At 37.7% G+C, this 22,743-nt stretch overlaps 1 protein-coding gene across 1 annotated transcript in view; it reads right to left on the bottom strand.

The window, feature by feature from the left end:
- Window positions 1-18,378: 18,378 nt before the first annotated feature.
- dlg4a (discs, large homolog 4a) overlaps window positions 18,379-22,743 on the bottom strand; it is a gene marked incomplete at its 5' end in the record, with an annotated part of 163,705 nt that continues 159,340 nt past the window's right edge. Inside the window, 5 exons of the mRNA XM_079419726.1 lie at window positions 18,379-18,589; window positions 19,870-19,961; window positions 21,069-21,181; window positions 21,267-21,439; window positions 22,523-22,624. Of these exons, the coding sequence (XP_079275852.1) occupies window positions 18,483-18,589; window positions 19,870-19,961; window positions 21,069-21,181; window positions 21,267-21,439; window positions 22,523-22,624 (587 nt within the window). The 3' untranslated portion in view covers window positions 18,379-18,482. The remainder of the gene's footprint in view (window positions 18,590-19,869; window positions 19,962-21,068; window positions 21,182-21,266; window positions 21,440-22,522; window positions 22,625-22,743) is intronic.

The following is a 22,743-nucleotide window of genomic DNA, read 5'->3' as shown; positions in this document are numbered from 1 at the left end:
TGAGTAAATGGGTCTAAACACCATTCTGCCATGAATCCGGACCTAATCCCACACATATACACATAAACGTTTCTGCCATTGCCAGTTTTCAGCTGGCATTTTCAGCTTGATAACAAAATGAGGATATTTAGATGTTTTATTCATTAGTGGATGTTATTCAATTTCTTCACCTTTAATAAAAATATAATAATTTACTCTGACTTTCCATTTAGGCTAACATTATCCTGACAACAAGGAGCATATAGCCAAACATGCGTTATGTGCTTCCCTCCATCTTTATCCACTTATTTTTTTTAAATCTAGTTCATGCAATGATTACGAGGAGGAGGAGGACAGAAATGGTCATGCTTGCTTCCAAAATTTGAGGCAAAATGAAACGAGGTTTGCTAGGGCTCTGCTTTTGAAGTCAACAGAATCAAAATGGATCCTGTTTTATTTCTAAACACACAATTTAAGGCGTGGTTACATTTACCATTGTGCTGGAACTCTTGCAGCAAATTCCATTAATTTCAGTAGGAAAGTTCCCCATGAAGATTTTGCTCATGTTCAAGTTGGTCATGCAAATTCATTGAGCTGACCAACATAAAGCTGCTTGGTTTTAAAAGTGACTTAGTGCTTCATTCTTTGCTACACTATATTGTCCTTGGAAAATGGAGCATTGTTGTCCCAAAAAGAAAAATGTCTTTGTAATCTGTCATTAAGTATAGCAACCTAATCTCACTGGTAAATGTAATTATTTTATGAGTTGGCGATTTCATATTTTATTTGAATCGTACAAAACATTGGGCATTAGGCCCACCCTTAACCCCAACCCTAAACATAACAGTTAAGGGGGCATGAGCAGACCGTATGAAAACATAACAATGAGATCATACAAATTCAAACGATTTAGCTACAAATTTGCCAAAATAAATCTGCCTCTAAACTGAATTCCCATTTTGGCAGACATCCTTTTCTATTGGCAACATACAATTTTGTTTCACGTTGACTTTTATCATGTCAATGCGGTGTTTACCACTGATGATAATGATCATTGTAGTATCAGTCTGTGGTCAGCTACTGGTGGATTCTCAATGGAAGTGTCTCTCTCTGTCTGGAGTGTGTGCTGGATTCCAGTAAGTGTGAAGAGCGGGATAATGACAAACGTGTCTGAGGAGAAACCCGGTGTGTAGACCTGGGAGTCACAGGGAGAGAGGTGCGAGAGGAAAGCGTGAATGGACGAGTTCAGCTACAGTGTGTGTGAGGCAAGGGACAAGACAGATAGAAAGCTGCATTGTTAGTTTTCTTCACACAGGCCAGGAGTGACATATACTGTCTTACTCCTATACTATAGGAGGACTGTGTTATTGTAAGGATTTACCTAACTTTGATATTGCACTTATAATCGCACCCCACTGACCCCTCTTATACTCTTACCTACAGTTCAAGTGAAATGAGCAGTTTCACCTGTTAGCACTGATCACACCCTAAAAATCAAATATGATCATCAGGCTTTTGAGATATAGAGTGACAACTCATAATCCTGGAATTTACAGTCATGGGTATCATGTTTACTTGCTACTAAGATACAAACAAGCGTAAATATCAGTACGGCATACACAAGGCAAGATTTGATGACCAAGAGTTTGCCCAAGTGATGCTCAAGTTACATCTATTTTGTTGGAAGGTAAGTTAATTATCGTGTAGTCCTCTCTCTAAAACACTCTAGTATCAGTGTAATTTACATGAAACTCAGTCATGAGACATTCGTGCGTCTAACACCATTGTGGTATCAGTACTTAAGAGTACACAAAGAAGAGCAATACTAATGCTAGTTAAGAAACTACTGAATACACTGTTGATAAAACATCTAAATGGCAAAATAGCATTTTAAAAGGATCTTTTTTAATAAATACTCAATATTTTAGGTAATTTTAGACACAACATCTCCAGTTCAAGACCCATTGTGCCTGGTTTGACATCAGTGACATCAAATGTAGCATATTGACAATAGTGTCAACATATGCAGCAAACACATTTTGCGCAAACCATGAGCTATCAGTAATGTGCCCTTGATTACTCTGGGGTAATTGCCTCAATAAGAAGTGAACTAAGTGACTTAATTATCTTTTATCCAAAGCGTATCTAGGTTTTCTCTTAGGATTGTTAGGATTAAATATTAGGGGTAAAAACTGGAATCAGCAAAACTACAACCCATAGAGAACACTAGAAATTACTTACAAAATGAGCTTGACTGTGTTTTTCCTGCATAATCTTACACTCACTTGATGAATATGCTCAAGTAAACGCCTTCAACAAAGTTGTTTTAATAGGTAATGACATAAACTCAGCTAACAAAAGTAGTTCCCATTAAGTCTATTTCTGAACAGTGTTTGGGGTAACTCATACAAGTAATGCGAGTTATGTCATTTGTCAAGTAACTAGTAAATTCATTACTTTTTAATTTACAAGAAAATATCTGAGTTACTTTTTCAAATAATAACCATGTTGAGAGAAACTGGCAAATCTGAACATGCATTTACTTTTCTCGCTTTATAAACAATTTACAATTTATAAAGACACTGAAAAGCTAAATAAGACACAAACCTGCAATAATTAAATAACACAAAAATCCTTGATGTATTTAATCCAATTTTATGAACTAGTGTCTTTGCCGTGACCTTCAATGATCCAATTCAACCATACTAATAAACAAAATTGACTACACTGTAAAAATATAAATCCATAAAATAACAGAAAAAGTACTGGCAACTCATAACACACAACATTATCCATTCATTTTACAGACATTTCTGTTAACTTTAAAACACAATGCAATGAAGTGTAAAATTCAAAATACTGGTAAAGCATCTGTAAAAAAATAAATATGGAAAAATTCCTTCAAATTATACAGTATATTGTGCCCTATTTTAATTTTTTTTAGAGTGTAGATAAACTTAACATTGGTGTTTTTTTGTAACTGAGAAGGAAGTGAAACTTTCTTCTCTTGCGTCTTATTCTTCATGCAATCCAGAATGGCAGCAAAGCTGAAAGGTTTGTTTGAGCTTTTTGAATTGACATTTTCTTCAGTCTTATTCATTTCACTTTTGGTGTGAAATGGCCTATACATTTACCAAAAATAGAATTTCGAAACAAACAAGCAAGCTCAGGTCAGATGAGAAAATGTAATGCAAAAGTAACACAACACATTACCTTCTATAAAAAGCAATACAATTAGTTACTTTTTTAGGGAGTAACACAATATTGTGATGCACTACTTTTAATAGTAATAGAAAACTACTTTAATAGTAAAAGTAAAATGTTTTTTTCTTGATTTTGTAAACATTAAAGGGGACCTATTATGCAAAAATCACTTTTATAAGGTGTTTGAACAAAGTTGCGTGGCCGCAGTGTGTGAAAAAAAAAAAGTAAAAATCCACCCACTTGTTTATTTATAATCTAATAAAATTATAAGCAGTCTCTCAGAATGAGCTGTTTCAGATTGTTCACGTCACCGAGGGGGAAAATTCCCGCCCATTTGTGACGCTGCCCTATAAGTATAGACACAGCCCTGAGTGAGAAGCTGCGTCACCTCCGCCATTAACGTTACTGATTACTGTAGCTGCAGGAGATATAATGTCAGCGCCAAAGAGGCTTTTTAAGTGTTGTGTCTTGGGATGCACTAAGGAACATAGGAGTCTCCATAGACTCCCTTCATCTGAGCCACTGTGCATACTGTGGTTAAGTTTCATTTTCTGAGGAAATGTCCTGGAAAAAATCGGCAAAGTCCCCAATACCTGTAGGGATCAACACTTTGTGCGCGAACGTCACCTCAAAGTATCACACGTTTGTTCTCCAAATTGCCTTTCTGAAAGAGCTTCTTTGCACTCTGTAAGACTAATCATGCTAAAGCTACCATTTCTCACTAGTGCTGTCTTCATGAATGATCGTGAATACTAATGTGGTAGTTAAAAGTTGCATATGAAAGAAATATGAAAAAGGAGCATAATAGGTCCTCTTTAAAGGGAACGTTACTGGAAGAATAGTTTGTGAGCTGAGAACGTTCCCTGCTAGCTGGCAATGGTTTAAGCAAACCACAAATTAATTTTTCTGATTTCTTTAAAAACTAATCTGAAAATCTCATGGATACATATGCTGTAACTGATTTTTTTGATAGATATCATTGTTTTGTTATAGCCTATATATAACTTGAGGTTGGAAAAATAATGTGTTCACGTTTAAATTAAAATGTTAAATTATATAAATAAGATCAACCTTATAATTTGCAGTTCTCAATGTGAAAGTACATTTAGGATTACAAATTTTAATGTTAGATATGATTAATTACGAATACTTGCATAAATCTGGGCAATTAGTTAATCTTTTTATTATTTTTAATTGATGGATTGCACACACTTTAGGTGGTGTTTGTGTTCTGTGCCAGAGGGAGTAATCGCCACAGTAATGTTATGTAAATGTTTCTGTCTGTTTGCAGTTTTACTGCAGCAAACCTGCTACATATAGTTTTCCTTAGTGGCCTTTAAACATCTGCATACACAGGCACGCATGTCTCCGCAAAACGTACACGCCGGCTTACACCGAACCAGACCCATTTTAATTAGGGATGTTAGAATGGAGACGACACATGAAAATGCTCTGTTGCCATGGTGACCAGCCAGGATGGAGAGGTGTAGTGAGGGGAATTTTCTGTGTGTCTGTGGGACAAACACACACACACACACACACACAAACACACATACACATTCTCAAAAGCCTCGTTTCAACCTAATCTGGTGACAGGTATCAGTATCATACCTGTTTGATGGCATACCGAAAGAAAAGTCTGTGTCGGTATCACTCGCCCTGCAGGATTACCAAGAACACACTGCTGCTGTGTTAGACTGACCCCATTCTGACTACAAACACCTCAAGAGCAGAAAGAACAACCTGAAAACTGAGAAATATTAATAGTTAAACTGGTTAGAGTCCTCAAATTGAAAGCTGCAGGAAGAACATAATAGTTAAATAACGTATTGAAAAATTACACATTTCAGAACTTTTAATCTTTAAATAATCAAATAGCCAACTCAAACTGGTACTTGATAAAAGATAATGGCTCTGGAACTGCAAGGAACCATTGAAGAACCATTTTTACAAGCTGAATTGTGACACCATCTAGAGAAAGGGCAATGGAGCAGCTCCTTCCCACACACGTTTACCACCGTCCACCCCCTGCTGACCTATTTCCTGTTTCAAACAATGGGCAGATGACCCAATCAGAAGGCACTGGAAACTGTGTTTGTGAGAATGTGTGTGTGGGAAGGTTCCCCTCCACCTCTACCACCATTAGGAATTACTTATAAGCTAGGGTGAGGCGATACCGTTGATTTTTTTCCGATACTGTACTGCCGAGTCTGCCAGTTACACTAAAAAAAAATAATAATGCCATTGTGTATTAAATATATTGTTACATATTTGCATCTATTTGCTTTAATTTAAATAACATTTTTATTATGTATTTATTCCTGTGCAGCGCTCAGCTCACAAATGCTACTTTATTAGTCAAAATTACATACAAGATGAAATGAAAATGACTTCCAAAATTTTCTGAAGACAGTCAGTTTCCTTCAGATATACAGTGATATAAAAACATCCGCGCCGGGTTTCGATTTTGAAACGTGCAGTGCTCAACCAAGCTTTCTCCCCACCCACCAACCATTTGAATTTCCTTAGTAGTCCAGGTGATATGTGCAAAATTTTAGGTGATATGTTCACTTTTTCATAAAAGCATGAAACTTGGCACAGTTGTACAGGTTAGGGCCCTGAACATTTTCAGAAATGGAGCCATCACAAAAACACCTTGTGGTTGCCATGGCGACCATTTTACTTTCTGCCATAACCAAATTATGTATTTTGTGTCATATCTCCTGAATCAAACAAGATAGCACAGAAAAGGTGATGTCTACCCCAATGTTTTGATGGTCAAGGATGTCAACAATACCATATACAAAACATAAACTGTTCAGGTGAAGAGTTAATGGTGAAATCAGCAATGTGTATTCAATAGTACAATAAAAGATTGTTTTAATTAATTAATTATTAATTTGTTACATTTATGAAGCGCTGCTCTGGGTACTCAAAGCGCTTTACATGGAAGGAGGAATCTCCTCAACCGCCGCCAACGTGCAGCATCCACCTGGATGATGCGACAGCAGCCATATTGCTCCAGAACACACACCAGCTTAACTAATATTTTATTCAATAGTGCAATAAAAGATTGTTTTCAAGAATACAATCATATATTTCAGAAATATAAAATAAATATAGCTTTCAATCGGTTAAAAACATTAATCGCGTTAATCACAGTCATGGACTGTGATTAAATCACGATTAATCGCATATTTAAAATACTAGCATTACCTGTAAATGTGTTGAAATAAAGAAATGCATGACAAACTAGTTTAAGGAAACAGAACCTTTCACATCTCCACCAGGTATGAGACATGATCCTTATTATTCTTTTTTTTTTTCAGCCATTATCAGAATCAGGTAGGCGCAAGTATGTTTCCAGTACATTCAAGTGAAGTGACATACTGCCAGGTATGGTGACCCATACTCGGAATTCGTGCTCTGCATTTAACCCATCCAACGTGCACACACACAGCAGTGAACACACACACCGTGAACACACACCCGGAGCAGTGGGCAGACATTTATGCTGCGGCGCCCGTGGAGCAGTTGGGGGTTCGGTGCCTTGCTCAAGGGCACCTCAGTCGTGGTATTGAGGGTGGAGAGAGCACTGTACATTCACCCCCCACAATCCCTGCCGGTCCGAGACTCTAACCCACAACCTTTGGATTACGAGTCCGACTCTCTGACCATTAGGCCACGACTTCCCCCCAACAATGCTCTAACCTCAATCTTGCTAAGATGCGTCCTATCTGTACCTCTTCTACTGCACCTCTGTCTTTTTTGTGGGTCTCTGGAATTGTCAGTCAGCTGTCAACAAACCTCATTCTGGCCATTGCTTCTCAGTCTACTTTTAGTATCTTGGGCTTGACTGAGACCTGGATTCATCCAGAAGACTCTGCCACCCCTGCTGTTCTCTCAAACAATTTCCATTGCTCTCACACCCCCCGTCAGGTTGGAAGGGTACTGGTCTTCTCATTTCTAATAATTCCCACTCAACCCACTCTTCCCTATGGAGCAACAATTATTTTGACTTTCATGCTATTATGGTAACAGCTCCTGTTAAACTCCATATTGTAATGATTTATTGCCTTCCTGGTCAACTGGGCACCTTTTTAGAGGAGCTGTATAGGCTGCTGTCCTCATTCTCTGTGGATGGCAGTCTACTTGTAGTCTTTGGTAATGTCGAAATCCATCCGGAGAAGCCTTACACTGCATACTTCCACTTCCACTCCTAGCTTCATTCGATCTCAAATGGCTTACCACCACAAGCACAAGCACTAACAAATCAGGCAACCAGTTTGACTTAATTTACCCATGCAATTGTATCACAGACAACATTTGGTAAAACCTCTAGATCTTAGATCTCTGCTCATTTCTTTATTACATTTAACCTACATATTACTACCTGTGTGCCACCAATTCCTCTACCAGTTACTTTTAGGCAAAACCTACTATCCCTTTTACCCTTCCATCTTTCCTTTGTAGTGTCATCCTCTCTTCCCTCACCCACCCATTTCTCATCTGGATGTAAATACAGCAACTGACACTTTATGATCCACTTTAACTTCTTGACAAAACAATATATGTCTAGACAGGCCAGTGCATACTATCCCTTCTAACCTAAAAAGTTGCCCCATGTATCATCAGCTTTACTGTATTTTTGCTGAGCAGTCTTTTGGGTGGCTCACCAATTTACTAGATTTCTCTAAAACAAACAATTAAGTAGGCTTAACCAACATTTTTGTGGGGAGAAAAATTTATTGAAGATGGTAGTGTAGCAGTTCTTCAATAGCAATGTTAGCAATTGCTAACAATCTTCAAACAATCTTAACCCTTGTATGAATCCTAGCTTCTCCCAAAGTTCAGTCTGTGGGATATAATTTTATACCTGAAGACAAAAGAGCTAGAAACAATACTGCTAGGACCTTCCAGCTGGCGATCCTGCAATCTACAAGACATTCCTGGGGAATGCTGTTCCTTTGTTATTCTAATGGGCTGGACACTTTGGTTCACACCTTTATAGACACAGTTACATTATTTATTTCACAGAATGACCAACTGAACTTTAACCAATCAGGTTTCAGCGGCGGCCGTTCAACTTAAACTGCTTTGCTGTCAGTCACTGTAGCCCTGCAGATAGCGAAAGCTGATTCCAAATCATCAGTTCTTATTCTGCTGGATCTATCTGTCACTTTTGACACTGTGAATCATCAGATTATCCTGTCTACCACCACGGGATCTGCACTCCACTGGTTTGAATCTTATCTCACAGGTAGGTCTTTCAGGGTTTCCTGTGGAGGAGAGGTATCTAAAGAACATCAACTTTTCACAGGGGTTCCTCAGGGATCAGCCCTTGGACCCCTCCTCTTCACCATATACACTACTTCACTGGAACCCATTATACAAGCACATGGTTTCTCCTACAATTGCTATGCTGATGACACACAGCTCTACCATTCATTTCAACCAGAAAATCCAATAGTAGCTGCATGGATCTCAGGGCTGCCTGGTAAACATCTCGGCATGGATGAATCACCTGCAGCTCAACCTGGCAAAGACCGAGCTTCTAGTTTTCCCTGCCACTCCGACTCTACAGCATGATTTCTTCATCCTGCTAGGTTCATCAAAAATTATTCTTTGGTGAGCAGCTGACCTTCAAGGACCATAATGTAAAGACAGATCGATCATGCAGATTTACATTGAACATCAGGAGGATCAGCCCTTTCCAAACAGAGCATGGGGCACAACTTCTTGCCCATGCAGGCCCTTGTCATTTCTAGGCTGGACTATTGCAATACTCTTCTAGCTGGACTTCCATCATGTGCAATCAAACCTCGATAAATGTTTCAGAATGCAGCGGAACAACTGGCCTTCCATGAGCCCAAAAGGGCCCACCTCACACCTCTCTATATCTCCCTGCACTGGCTACCGGTTGCGGCTCGCATCAAATGACCCGAACCACACCTACATTAAGTCTCCTACATGAGGTAGACAAAACTCATTTATTAAAACTTTTATTCAAATTGTGAATAGATTAAATACAGAAAGCAAGCAAAGAGCGTTCCCTTTAATATAGTCAGTAGAGCTGTCAATCAGTGGCAGCACGATTGGCTACATTGCTCAGCGTGTACTGGACCGGGTCGAAATAGGTTGGTTGAAATTGGTTATTGGATCCGCAACCTGCCCATGCTTTGTCACCGTCCGGCCTGCACCCACACCACACCCTACACATAAATATCATTACACCCTTTACATCAAATATTAGCGATTCACCTGCGTGTACATGCCTGCATGCAGGACTCTGGCTTCCACCTTGTGGACAAAATATGATTGTAAATTAAGTTTACATTAAATATATTTGAAATTTCATTCTGCATCTTCTGAGATTTCATTGTACTCCTTCTAAATTCTATTTTCACGTATCACCTGGACTATAGGCGGGATTTATTTTAATGATATTCTAATGGGCCGCTTTGTGATATCACAAACATTGAAAAACAACCCTGTAGTCCAAACGAGACGTACGTTTTAGTTCTTGAAATTTTTTTTTAAAACAAAAATGAAATATCTCCCTTTGGGGGGGACTTTGAGATTTGTAATGGAGTGGATGGCAGATCTACTATGGCCTTCATAATAATATTAATTATAATATTTCTTGAATAATTATTCATCAAAGTTACATTTATGCATGTTAGATAAGTTGAAAATGGCTTTAGTCTGCCTTTTTACTCTCTAAGAAGCTGCTCTCATTGTGTGTGTAACCATGCCCGATAAGGTTTAGGGCTGAGGCAACCTTGACGTAAGATAAGTGTTTCTCTGCGTATGTGTGTCAGTATCTGTCTGTACAGGGAGAAGCTCAGACAGTCCAGGACAAACTTTCCGCTGCTGATGTCCAGTGTATCAGATATACGTCTTTGGAGAGACGTATTGCATAGGACCTCTGATCACTCGTCACTAAAATAGTCATCATCAAAAGATATGCTTCAAGCTTGCGTCCATATGTGGAAATTGTGTAGATTTCAGAACCAATCAGAATTTTGATGACTTATGCATTGACGCAATTAGCAACCTGTTAGGGCATAATTGCTGGTGTTTGCAATGAACATATGCACACTGACTAAAATTAAAAAAGTGAAAAAGCATAATAGGACCCCTTTAAATGTTCAGCAATATCACTATGATACCACATCATATTATTATGTATTTATTTTTTGCACTTTTTTTTCTCTGTAGTGTTATGGCAACTAAATAGATTTAGGTTCTACCATACGTTTTATGCATTTATGTGTGTAAATTACGACTAACCCCGGGCACCCTTACATCTAGTTTATTAAAACTGATAAATCCAAGTGAATGGAGAAACCTTAAATAGGCCTTTTTGATGCGAGTGATCTTTTAATAGTTCTTAAAATCCTAGTTAAAGCTACGCTTTTAGCCCTCTGGTTAAAAAACAGCGTGCGTCGTAAAGCAACAATATTACCATTGAAAGGAGTAACTAATAAGGAGTAATATATTACAGTCTTTGAGTAACTAGCCCATCACTGGTTGTGAGGAAGAACATTGTTTTGGTTGTGCTTCGACTTTGCTCCTGCGCGGATGAATGCGGGTCGTGTCCGCAAATCTTACCTCAGTGGATGGGCACATAAATAACGGTGTCTTTGTTATACAACTGATAAATCAAATGAGTTTTCGTTTAGAATGATCCATGACCATTTTCTCTTGTTCGTTTTAACACCAAACTTTCAGGGTCAAGCATACCCACCACAACCAGAGCTACTTTTGGATATGCACGGATGGATGACGTATGTATGCAAATCCCCACCAAATCCATCCCGACAGCTCTAAAATATAAATCATAATTCTTTTATCAAAGTGTATTTAGGCAAAGACATGTTTTTGAAGATGGATTTTTGAACTCTTCCTTTAACATTTTATTTAACAAGAAATATATCTAGAGTGGTTTTACTTTTAATATATTATAAATCAATAAATCACTGACAACATCAACAACGATTATGAAACGAATTAATCTGTCAGGGATCTGCAAGAAATGGGACCCAGATGCAAATGAGCGGGCAATGGTAGTTTACTGACAAGACATTGACTAGAAACAGCAGGGAGAGTGAGAAGTGAATCAGTCCAAACAACACAATACAGGCAGGAGGGATGACCACTGAGCCTGTCCAAGGTGGCAGCGGACTCAAGCACGGAGGCAGCAGCTCCAGAGGAAGGCAGGAAGACAGGGACCCCGTAGCTTGAAGTGAATCTCAGAAGTCGCACCAGTCTAGCCGCCAGGTAGTGACTCACAGAACCAAAGACCTGACTCGTGAGAGTGGAGAGCTGCTTCCAGGTAGTAGGGGTCAGAGGCCAGGGAATCTGGGTAAATGGCAGGACAGGACAAAACACGATAACAAACAAGACAAGTCTCAAGACAACACAACACAAGAAAATCTAAATCAAAAGAGAAAACAAAACTAGATAAGACTGCACAATAATAATAAAAAAACAAGAACTATACAGAACTAGAGAAAACAAAAAGGAACCGATGATATAAAATAACAAGATAAGAAATCAAAAAATCACTTGAGCAAGATCAAAAGACTTTAGGACCAAGAAACAGGTATACACTAAAATGAACCAGCCAAGACACAAGGGAAAGGAACACAATATAAAGCAGCAGAGCACACGAGAATCAGGTGAACACAATCAAGCAAACGGGGACTAGACAAGGACTAAACAAGGGGGTGTGACCATGGGAAACACGGAGGTTGGACAAGAGGAGCATGTGGCAAACAGAGACAGAGCCATGTGCTCAGACACAAAACAAACAAAGAAACATTGAACAGGGACAAGACAGACAAGATGTATATATATATATATATATTTAGGATAAAGCCATTTGCTTACCATCTTTCATTTCTACTTTTATACTTGTATAAGATTCATTTTAAATATTAATTTCTTCAGTTCTTTGTATGTCAAAGGAATGGAAACGGTAGCCTAGCCTACTCCCAAAACTGAAAATTTGATTTAGTAGTATCATTTACTCACCATCATGTTCTTCCAAACCCATATGTCTTTCTTCTGTAGAACACAAAAGGAGATATTAGGAAGAATGACAGCCTCGTTCACTGCTCGCTCTCATTGAATGGAAAAAATTATACTATGAAAGGTATGTTCCATTGAAGAAAGAAAAGTAATGCAGGTCCGGAATAACATGAGGATGAATGAATGACAAAACTGGCATTTCTAGGCAAACTACAACTTTTGCATAATTAGATTACCTTAATTTTCATGATGAATACATAACATCTCTAGTCTAAGATCAATCCCCAATCTGTGTTTTCTTTCATATCCCTGCACAGGTTTGTTAGAAAACACTATATCACGTTCCATTCACATTTAGTCTGACTGAGAGGCATGACCGAATGCTTTCTGACAGCCATAGCTGATAAATAAAGCAATTGACAGTCTGAATGCTTCCCTCAGGTGAGACTCTCTCAAACACACACACACGTCCGGTCCGTCCTTCACACTGTAATCTCACCATGTGATTTAATTTCACCTACTGTACTACTACCCCCCCCCCCCCCCCCAACACACACACACACACCTTGAGAGATCAGCTTGATTTAAATAGTGAAGATATGCATAAACCACAAAATTTGTATTTGTGTGTGTGTGTGTGTGTGTGTATGTGTGTCTGTTTTGCAGCTAATTACGTTTGACCGCACTGATAGGTTGAAAGCCACATTTTGGCTGATAATTCATCCGTCATGCCATGACGGTTAGCAGCAGCCATGAAAAACACTCTCACACAGGTTAATGTATATCAGGGTAGTAAGGAAGCATCTTTGTTGTTCGACTTCCTCACAGGAAGAGGGTGCAACCCCCTTAGTTGATGGAGAGACAGACCGAATACACATTCAAGTTTAACATAGCTGAGCAAGCACAGAATAGACTGTTTTTTGTTCAAGCCTTTGTTAAAAGTATATTAAATGAGTATAAAATAAATACAGATTCAGGTTTTCAGAAGAGGCCTGGAAAATTCTGGACAGTAAAAGTGCACAGGGAAATTGACATATAGCTCGACAGCTCACCCTGCTGGCTGGTACAACACAGTGACCTTATGATACATGGCCTGCGTCCCAACGTGCATACTATCCATCCTAAATTCTGTGATATTAGTCATTTTCAATACTATTTAGGGCAGATAGGGTGGATAGTATGCACACTGGGACACAGGGATGGTCAGAGTAACAAAATAGTCTTACTACTGCTCTCAAAATTGTGTGTACGTCTGCAAATTGCTTAACTTGACCTTCCATTTTCATTGTAATGGATGAATCCAGAATGAGTTGCAACCCTTTTCTTAATTTGTTGATTGCGTTTAAATAATTCTACTAATAAAAACTGCAAAAATGTATGTAAAAATGTACAAACACATAACTGTTCAATTCACAAGTAAATTGATGGACTGGGGTCATGTGGATTACTGTAATGTTTTTATCAGCTGTTTGGACTCATTCTGGCGGCACCCATTCACTGCATTCATTCTAGCGATTATCGTCAATTTGATTTCGCAGATACTATTTAAACTAAACTGAGCTAGACAATGACATTTCTGAATTCAATAATGAAATGCCTTTAACTGAAAATTGAGTGTTTAATCTTATTATTATACATTACTGACACTCTATCCTCCAATTTGATATTGCTAAGCGCTTTGACACAATCTGTATTGTTAAAAGCACTATATAAATAAAGGTGACTTGACTTGCAGAGGATCCATTGGTGAGCAAGTGATGTAATGCTATTTCTCTAAATCTGTTCTGATGAACAAACAAACTCATCTACACATTGTAATACTGCAAAAATAGTACGCATTGTATGGTAGTATGCAACTGAGATTACAGGCACACTGTTATTACCCATTCACACTGTAACAAAAGCTTCAACAGAACACTTTTTAACATAATTAGTTTTATTATTTTTGTAGCTAATTTACAACAAGCATCTCACTGAAATTAAACATTTGTATAATCCGATACTGTCATTGGTAAATCTCTCTTTTAAGATAAATCATTTAAATATACTTTGCATCAGATGGCATTGTTGTATTTTCATAATTATTATTTTTTGAAAATAAAAGCAATATGTTCAATCTGTTCTGGATAATTAGAATAATATGTTATGGCAAATACAAATCGATAAAATACATTTGATTCTTTCAAATAAATAAATAAATAAATTCAACTCATAATTCATTCTAGTAAGAGTGAAGTCATATATTTCTCTTGGTAATATATTGTGTGTGTGTGGTGTGTGTATGTGTGTGTACAACACTTTTGTGCAGCTCATACAAACCGTAATATACGCTCTTCTTTTTCATTTCTCGTGTGGCCAATAATATGATTTGGGAAATTTATTTATGGGCTATGTTTATAAAAGTATCAGAATGTGTAATGCGTGCAAGCTATTTTTTTTTCTTTTGTTTTTTTATTGAAATTATTATTATTATTATTATTTAATTTCACAGTTAAGTTTAATTTTTAGTTTCAGTTTTCACATTTGATTGTGTGCAGCTCCACTTTGGAAACCACAACAAAAGCGTCTCAGTCTTCACACAAAACCCAGATGTAAACAAAGCAGTAAACAATTAAATAATTATATAAAATCTATAAATAAAAATAATGGCAAGAAAAGAGCTGTCACTGCACTCCAAACACACTTATATATTGAAATTCAAACGCAAAAAGTCAAAAGAAAATAAGTCAAAGTAAACAAGCCACCAGATCGCTCTGTATTCCTCTGCCTTCCACCAGAAACCATCTGTTGTTCATCACGTCTGATCAAATCTTCCCTTTAATAAGTGCACGTGTTTCACTTCATCTTCTTAGTAGACTCTTTTTTTATGGCCTGACACAAATGGTGCCAGTTTTTTCAATCACAACAGTCTCAATCAATGTCTGTTTCCATAAATCACCATAGTAATGTCCATGGCATTGATTTACAGGAAATCTCACTAAATCAAATGCAAACCCCTGGACTGCATTCTGGACAAACCATCGTTTCCATCCTTACTTTAGACCTTGAATATGACGCCCTCTGAGCTCTGTATCGATTTTTACTGCATCGCTGTCACGGCACAAAAGGGTAAAAAAGCATTCTGCATTTCTCATGTCGGCCAGGGTGCAAGTGGGCGCTTTTTCAACCCAAAGAATTATGGGTAAAATTGTTTACAAATGAGTGTTTTGCACTGAGAAGAGTAATTAGTTGGAGGCAGGCTTGGATTGTTAAATTTAGCTAGCTAAGCTGATTATTCTCTGGCATTACAGCCATTAATTTATCTCATCAAACATAATGAACCCACAATCGTATTCCAATAAAACTCCAGCATCATTAAGACCCGATCCTCTTCACTTCGGTGACGGCAGCATCATCGACCCACCAATTAACTGGCGTGATGATGTCCACTGACTGGCCATGGAGATGCATCAAAGTAGCCTCATTGGTCTGATTACAAGAGTTAATCTGATACACAGCATAAAAAACTGTACAATACACCATTTTCCTGATAGTATTTGTGTGTGTGTGTTTGTGTGTGTGTATGTGTGTGTATGTTTGTCTGGAGAGTTTAGAGATGGGCTGAATGAAAGGCCAGTAAGGCTACGTTCACATTGCAGCTGAACGGGGAAAACGTCACGTAAACGTCTTGTGACTAATCACTCTGGAGTCACAGAAAAATGAGTTGACGTTGCCGATTTTTCAACCCCATTTTATGAGAAAACATAACTATTTCACAAGGTGGCAATTTTGTATGAATTTATATGATGTAGAAAGCGTACGAAAACGTACGTTTTTTTTAGAAAAAAGCACAAAGCTCCACCCCTAAACTTAAAGTGTTAGCTCACCCAGAAATGAAAATGCTGTCATTAATTACTCGTTCCAAACCCGGAAGACTTTGTTCATCTTCGGAACACAATTTAAGATATTTTTGATGAATTCTGAGAGCTCTCTGACCCTCCATAGACAACAACGCAACTGTAATGTTCCCAAATAGTAATTTATTCAACAATTCTTGTCCCCGAGTTACCGTCTTCTGCCATTTCGGAGAGTACCCCAAAACGTAATCAGCGCAATTAGCGTTGGTTACGTTCAGGATAAAGCGCATACATGCTGAACGTAAACAAAGCTGATTACTCTTCAATGCAGAGTAACTCGGTAACTCAGGGACAAGAATTGTTGAATAAATTGTTATTATTGATTTCTTTGCACAAAAAGGTTTCTCGTAGCTTCGTAAAATTACGTTTGAACCACTGTTGTCACATGGACTATTTTACCGATGTCCTAGCTACGTTTCTGCACCTGGGAACATTGCGGTTGCGTTGCTGTCTACAGAGGGTCAGAGAGCTCTCAGATTTAATCAAAAATATCTTAATTTGTGTTCCGAAGATGAACGAAGGTCTTCCGGGTTTGGAACGACATGAGGGTGAGTAATTAATGAGAGCATTTTCATTTTTGGGTGAACTAACTCTTTAACTGTCCGAAGGGTGATCGCACGAAACTGTATGAATAGGTTGGTACAAATTCATACGAATTAGCCACCGATTCACCAAAATATAAGATAGTTACAAATGAGATTGTGTTGTATTTTCTGATGACACCACATATACATACACCATCCCATTGCCTTCACAAACAACTATCCTGAGCTTATATGAGAAAAGCATTCTCAAAAAAGGGCCACTAACAGAACATCTACTATTCTACAATGAAATATTTGAGATTGAAATAATTATTAAGTTATATTTCATTAAAATAAGCTACTACTTGTCATAATATGATGCTTGGTTTACCTTTGCTGTGAAAAAGACAGAGAACAGTGAAAACAACCACTGGCATGAAGGAAGGCAAGGTGTTAAATAAATAATAGATAATAATAAATAAATAATTAAATATCCCAATATAATTACTGAATATATCATTATAATATTTTTTTACAAATTAAATTAAATCAATTATATATATATATATATTTAATGAATTGGATTGTGGTGTGAACGTAGCCACTCAGCACACAAGTGTGATCTAAACTGAACTGAAATCCTGTTTAAAAAATGGCGAAAGTATTACATTTGAAGCGGTTTGATAATTTACCGATGACTTCAAGATCTAAGCATGGCTAAAATTCGTTACATTATGAGAAGATTATGGAAGAGCCCGATATTGCACATTAAAGAGCAGCCTGCAGTCATTGTGTTTGAGAGCTGTGGCACTCAGGGAAATAATCCAACCGAGCAAATAAATTTCAGCTCAAAGGAAAACATCAATCTGGCTGTTGCAAGAAGATCCAGATAGAAGAAGGCAAACATTACAAACTCTATGTTGGCGGGTGTCTAAATGTGCCAGAGCGCAAGAAAATCAAAGAAAACAGACCCCGGAATATCAAGCATGTGGCTTTCTATGATGTGCAGAATGACAGTCACAGTCTGCGTCAATCTTCCCATTTTCCTTCCTTATTATCCATTCAATGTGATGAACTAGCTGCAAACTATTTAAGGGTAACATTCGAAGGACTGAGGCAAACGTTTTAGTTTTGCCAGCTCGGTACTTCCTGCATTTCAGGAAGCACTCGTCAAGCACTTCAAATTTCTAAAAGGAATTAAACGCCCTTGATGCTGATAACTGTGGGTGAACGTCAGTCTCTGAGTAGTCGTAATATCTTTGATATTGAAGATTTCAGCGCATTATTGATACTGATAAATATACTTTCACATTTCAGTTCAGTTCTCCTTTAGTACTGTAAAACGAGCTCCTTTAATCAGGAATAGCTCTTGAACGTCTCATTCCAGTAAAAGCCAAGGCGGTCGCTCATCTCTCTCCACTTCCTGTCTTGTTTGGAGAGAGCGAGAGGGAATCGGACAATATACAAAATTTCTTTGTAGCATCCCAGTTTGTGACAGAGTAAAAACAGCTCACCAGTCCTGTGTGAAAGGACGTTATTCAGAGAGAAAGCCAGAAAGAAACAGAGAAGGACTGAGAGAAAGGAAGTTAAAAGCAGAAAAAGGAAGTTACAAAGCTAGGAAAAGGAGGAAAAGAGAGGCAGATGCGGTGTAGCCAGCTCCTGTGCTGTTCCACTCCATCATTTCCTGGTGTCTCTGTGACTTCTCTCCCTCGCTTTCACTCTTTCCATCTCTCCCTCTCTCTCTCTGTCTGTTTCTCGTGAGCTCTGCGAGTCGGAGCTCCACAGTCCAGGGCAGGCAGGCCAAATGGTGACTGGGCAAGGTGGTTTGGCTCTGGGTGAACTCTCACAGACGCTCCCTGGTGGGAATCCAGATATAAGGCCCTGACTGCTCCTCGATCACAGTTTTCACCTTATGATAAACCTCCTCGAAGCTGTCGCCCTCCACGATCGCTGCGATACAGAAAGAGAATGGCAGGTATAAATCATTGCAGGATTTACTCGAATAAATTATGCAAACAGATCAGCACATGTGTGATCCAAACTGAACTGAAATCCAACGGGTATGTAAAAACAGTGAAAGTATTACATTTGAAGCGGTTTGATAATTGACCAATGACTTCGAGATCTAAGCGTGAGCAGAATTTGTTACATTATGAGAAGATTGTGGACGAGCCCCATATGGCACATTAAAGATGTGCAATATCGATGTACCTTGAATGGGCATCATTCTAGAAACACACGCACAATTTTTGTGTAAAATGAAGTTATGTGAAGCAGTTATACATTGTTGTATGATTTAACTATGACAGTACCCTTAAATGGACAACTTGCTGGAGTTATCATTTCTCTCCCTGAAAGATGCATATTAAGCAGTAATATTGAAGGAACTAAAATGAACCTTTTCTGAGTAGATACGGTACAAAGTTGTCCCTTTAAGGATACTATTGTACGATTTTGCCCTTTTTTAGACTGTATGTAATAATGTCACAAACTGTTGCATTAATGTGACGTCTGTGTAAAAGTCAATAAATGTTTTTAATGTAATAGTTCATAAAAACTTGCATAAACTGTCCAATTCATGCAAATGTTTATATCAGGGGTACGCCTACTTAACAAGGGCGCCTCTGGAAATTTCCAAGGGGACATCAATATGTCTCAAAATTATTTAAAATATGATATTTTTCATCTTAAATGGACCGCCTCAACAACTTTTTCTTTGAAGAAAGACCGCCATGGTTTTGGAAAATCGAGATATATGAGAACTAAAAGGGCTTTTACATATAGCCTGATTGAAATCACATCATTTACTAAGTGGAACAAGCTGATTGGCCTCAGTTGATTCTGCAGCCAATTAGATTGCTTGCTTAGTATTTAAATAGTCTGGTTCAGTGTTTGTTGTAAGCTGGTCCTGCAGTGCACCTGCATCTCAAACCTGCCACCTCCCTAGCTCCATCTGTCTAGATCTACTATGGGATTTATGTATCCTTATTCATGCAGCAATGGAATATTTTACATGCTCACAGCAGCATGTCTGTGTATTTATTGGGAGTAGCAAGTCCATGCTTGCTCTGCAGAAGCAGCATGCGTAGCAGATCCAGTCCGCCAAGACCAAATATAGTACGTTAAAATGATAAAACTCCATGTCAGTTGCAGTAGGTATTGCCTAGTAATTAATAAATGCATGAGTTTTCCACCAGGACAATAGAGGGCTATGTGTGAGACTGTCTTACCAGAGAAGCATTCCAGGAAATCTTGCTCCAGTTTAATAGCGCGGTCCATACCTTTCCTGGCTTGTTCCTCAGTTAGACGCGTGTTGATCTCTCTGGATAAAACAGCAGAAACCCCATCAAATGTCATTTAAACAGCGTTTTTGTTTGTCATTTAACTGTTGTCAGTGTTGGGGAAAGTTACTTTTATAAGTAATGCATTACAATATTGGGTCCCACTTTATATTAGGTGGCCTTAACTACTATGTACTTACATTTAAATTAATCATTTGATACAATGCACTTATTGTGTGCATATGTTCTTACATTGCACTTATTTTAAAAAATACCATTATGTAGTTACATCTGTAATTCATTTCTGTAATTACATTTATAATTAAACTATTTACCCATCCCTTACACCTTAACCCACCCTTAAACCTACCCTTACCACCAAACCTGTCCCTAACCTTACCCATATCCCACCTCAATAGCAGCAAAAGTGTTTTGCAATGTAATATGGCCTACATTGTACTTATTTTTTTATTTAAATACATAGTAGTTAAGGCCACCTACTATAAAGTGGAACCTAATAGTGCGCTACTCCCTAAAAAAGTAACTAATTATATCACTTACTTTTTATGTAAAGTAAATGTTACTTTACTTTTGAGTTACTTTTTAATTCTGGGATGGGCTTGCTTGCATGCTTTTAATATAAAGTTTTTTTTGGCAAAGGTAAAAGCCCTTTCATAACAAAAATGAAATGAATACGCCTCAGGCTAAAGGAAATGTAAATTCATGTCTGTACAGTAGAAAGCACAGCTCAAACCATTCTGGATTGCAAAATAAAACACAAATGTTACATCTATCTAAAGTAATTTTTTGCTTATTAGTATGGTTGAATTGGATCATCGAAGATCAGAAGCGAAGACATTGGTTAATAAAATGGGATTAAATACATGAATGATATTTGTGTTATTTAACATATATAATTATTGCAAATTTTTGTCATACTGTCATACATATTGTATGTTATTTATCTGAAAAGTAACTCAGATATTTTCTTTTGAATGAAAAACTAATGTTTTATTAGTTATTCGAAAAAAAAGTAATCTGATTACGTAACTTGCATTACTTGTAATGCTTTAACCCCAACACTATTGTTAAATAGGACAATTGTGAGTAGATTTGAAGTATATGTGTAGCTGTTTGTCATTTCGTACAGGACGTTCTCCAGTGATTTGGGCCGTACGAAGATGGCGATTGGGTGAAGCTGTGCAGCCTGTAGCCTACGAACTGCATTTGCGGACACATCCAGAATACAGTGCTTTCCCTGCTGCTCACAAACACACAGACATCCATATTAAGATTTACAAAAATGATACACAAGTTTATTATTTTGTCCAAAACTCAAATCTAACCTGTTCCGCCACCTCTCGGACGCTCTGAACGCTGGTTCCGTACAGATGACTGTTGTACTGGCCCGCCTCGATGAAACGATGGTTCTGAATGTCTTTCTCCATCTGTTCCCGCGATGAAACAAAATGGTAGTCCCGCCCATCCACCTCATACTCCCGCTTGGGTCGTGTCGTATCTGAGAAGAGAGATGACATCTTCCTGTGAGTATGACATCAGTTACGCTTAATGTGACAGCTGTGTTAAAAATGGCTAATTTTGTTTGAGCTTTTTATTCTTATAAGTGATGAGACTTCATAGAAAAAAGGTTCTGAAGACTGGTGGGTTTTTTCAGGTACAACTGTGACAGCAAGATTAGATTAAATATGTATAGGGCCTTATGATTTCCGCATTGTAGAAAATGCGGACAGACTCATGAAATCCAGTCATAAAAATGGAATTTGGCAAATTTTGGATGAATAAATAAAAACTATCTGAATCAAATCATGACATGGACTAGTGTCTGTGGATTTTAAACCTATTTATTAATTTTAAACCTATTGTCTGTGGGAATTATTGGTGCAGTTTTGTCTGGTACACCCTCAATCATGTGTGATGCTCGTCGTGTTTTCAGCGTCTGCCGTCTCGACATGAAGACATGAACACATTAACTTTATTTCCAGAGCTGCAGTGAGAGTCATTTCATGAGCATTTCACTTGATTAATAATAAACCTCTCTTTAATAAGGATTTTTTAATTTTCATATGATTACATTTTAAAAGATGAATTACTATGCAAATATGTTAAGCCTTCATTTGATTACCACCATTTTTGAATGTGAATTAAATCATAAATAAAAGAGACATCACAGAATTTCTAGAAAATAAATAAATAACTCTATTATAAAAAATGTAAGAAATGTCTTTAATATATTGTCAAATTGTATAAGTTTCATGATTTCAATGAATTACTTTTTTTATTACTAAAATTTAATGTAATCATTAAAACGGCATCCAGAACAATTAAAATAAAAAAACAAAACCCTGAATTTGGGAAAAAATAAAAGAGAATTCAGGAAAAAAATCGAATTAATTTCAAAGGACCCTATTTGTGTTCAAGGATACACCTCAAAATTGGATTCCTCAAACCTCACAAAATTTGCACCCTGACTCCCAGAAAGTGCATAAAGCCAAATCAGATTTTGGCTGATGTTTAGAAGGTTCTTGTCATGTTTGTGAGCAATATGCATCTGAGTGTGACAACAGAGTTGAAGAATACTTACGAGGGACACAAGAGCCAAACTTGTCTGGGAACTCAGACAGCAGGTCATCATTCACTCTGTCCTTCACCGGGCCCAGAATAATGATCGGCCTCGCGTAGTGCACTGAGACACAAGAGAGACTATGTGAGTACAAAATGGAAGTGAAGAGAAATAATAGCAACGATATGAAGGATCAGTGGCTCAGTTCCCAACCCTGGTAAGCTGCCTACAAAGACCACTTT

This window comes from Barbus barbus (assembly GCF_936440315.1).
Source record: "Barbus barbus genome assembly, chromosome: 6".
NCBI lineage: Eukaryota > Metazoa > Chordata > Actinopteri > Cypriniformes > Cyprinidae > Barbus > Barbus barbus.
The sequence above is the reverse complement of the archived record's forward strand: the minus strand, read 5'-3'. Positions and strand labels throughout refer to the sequence as shown.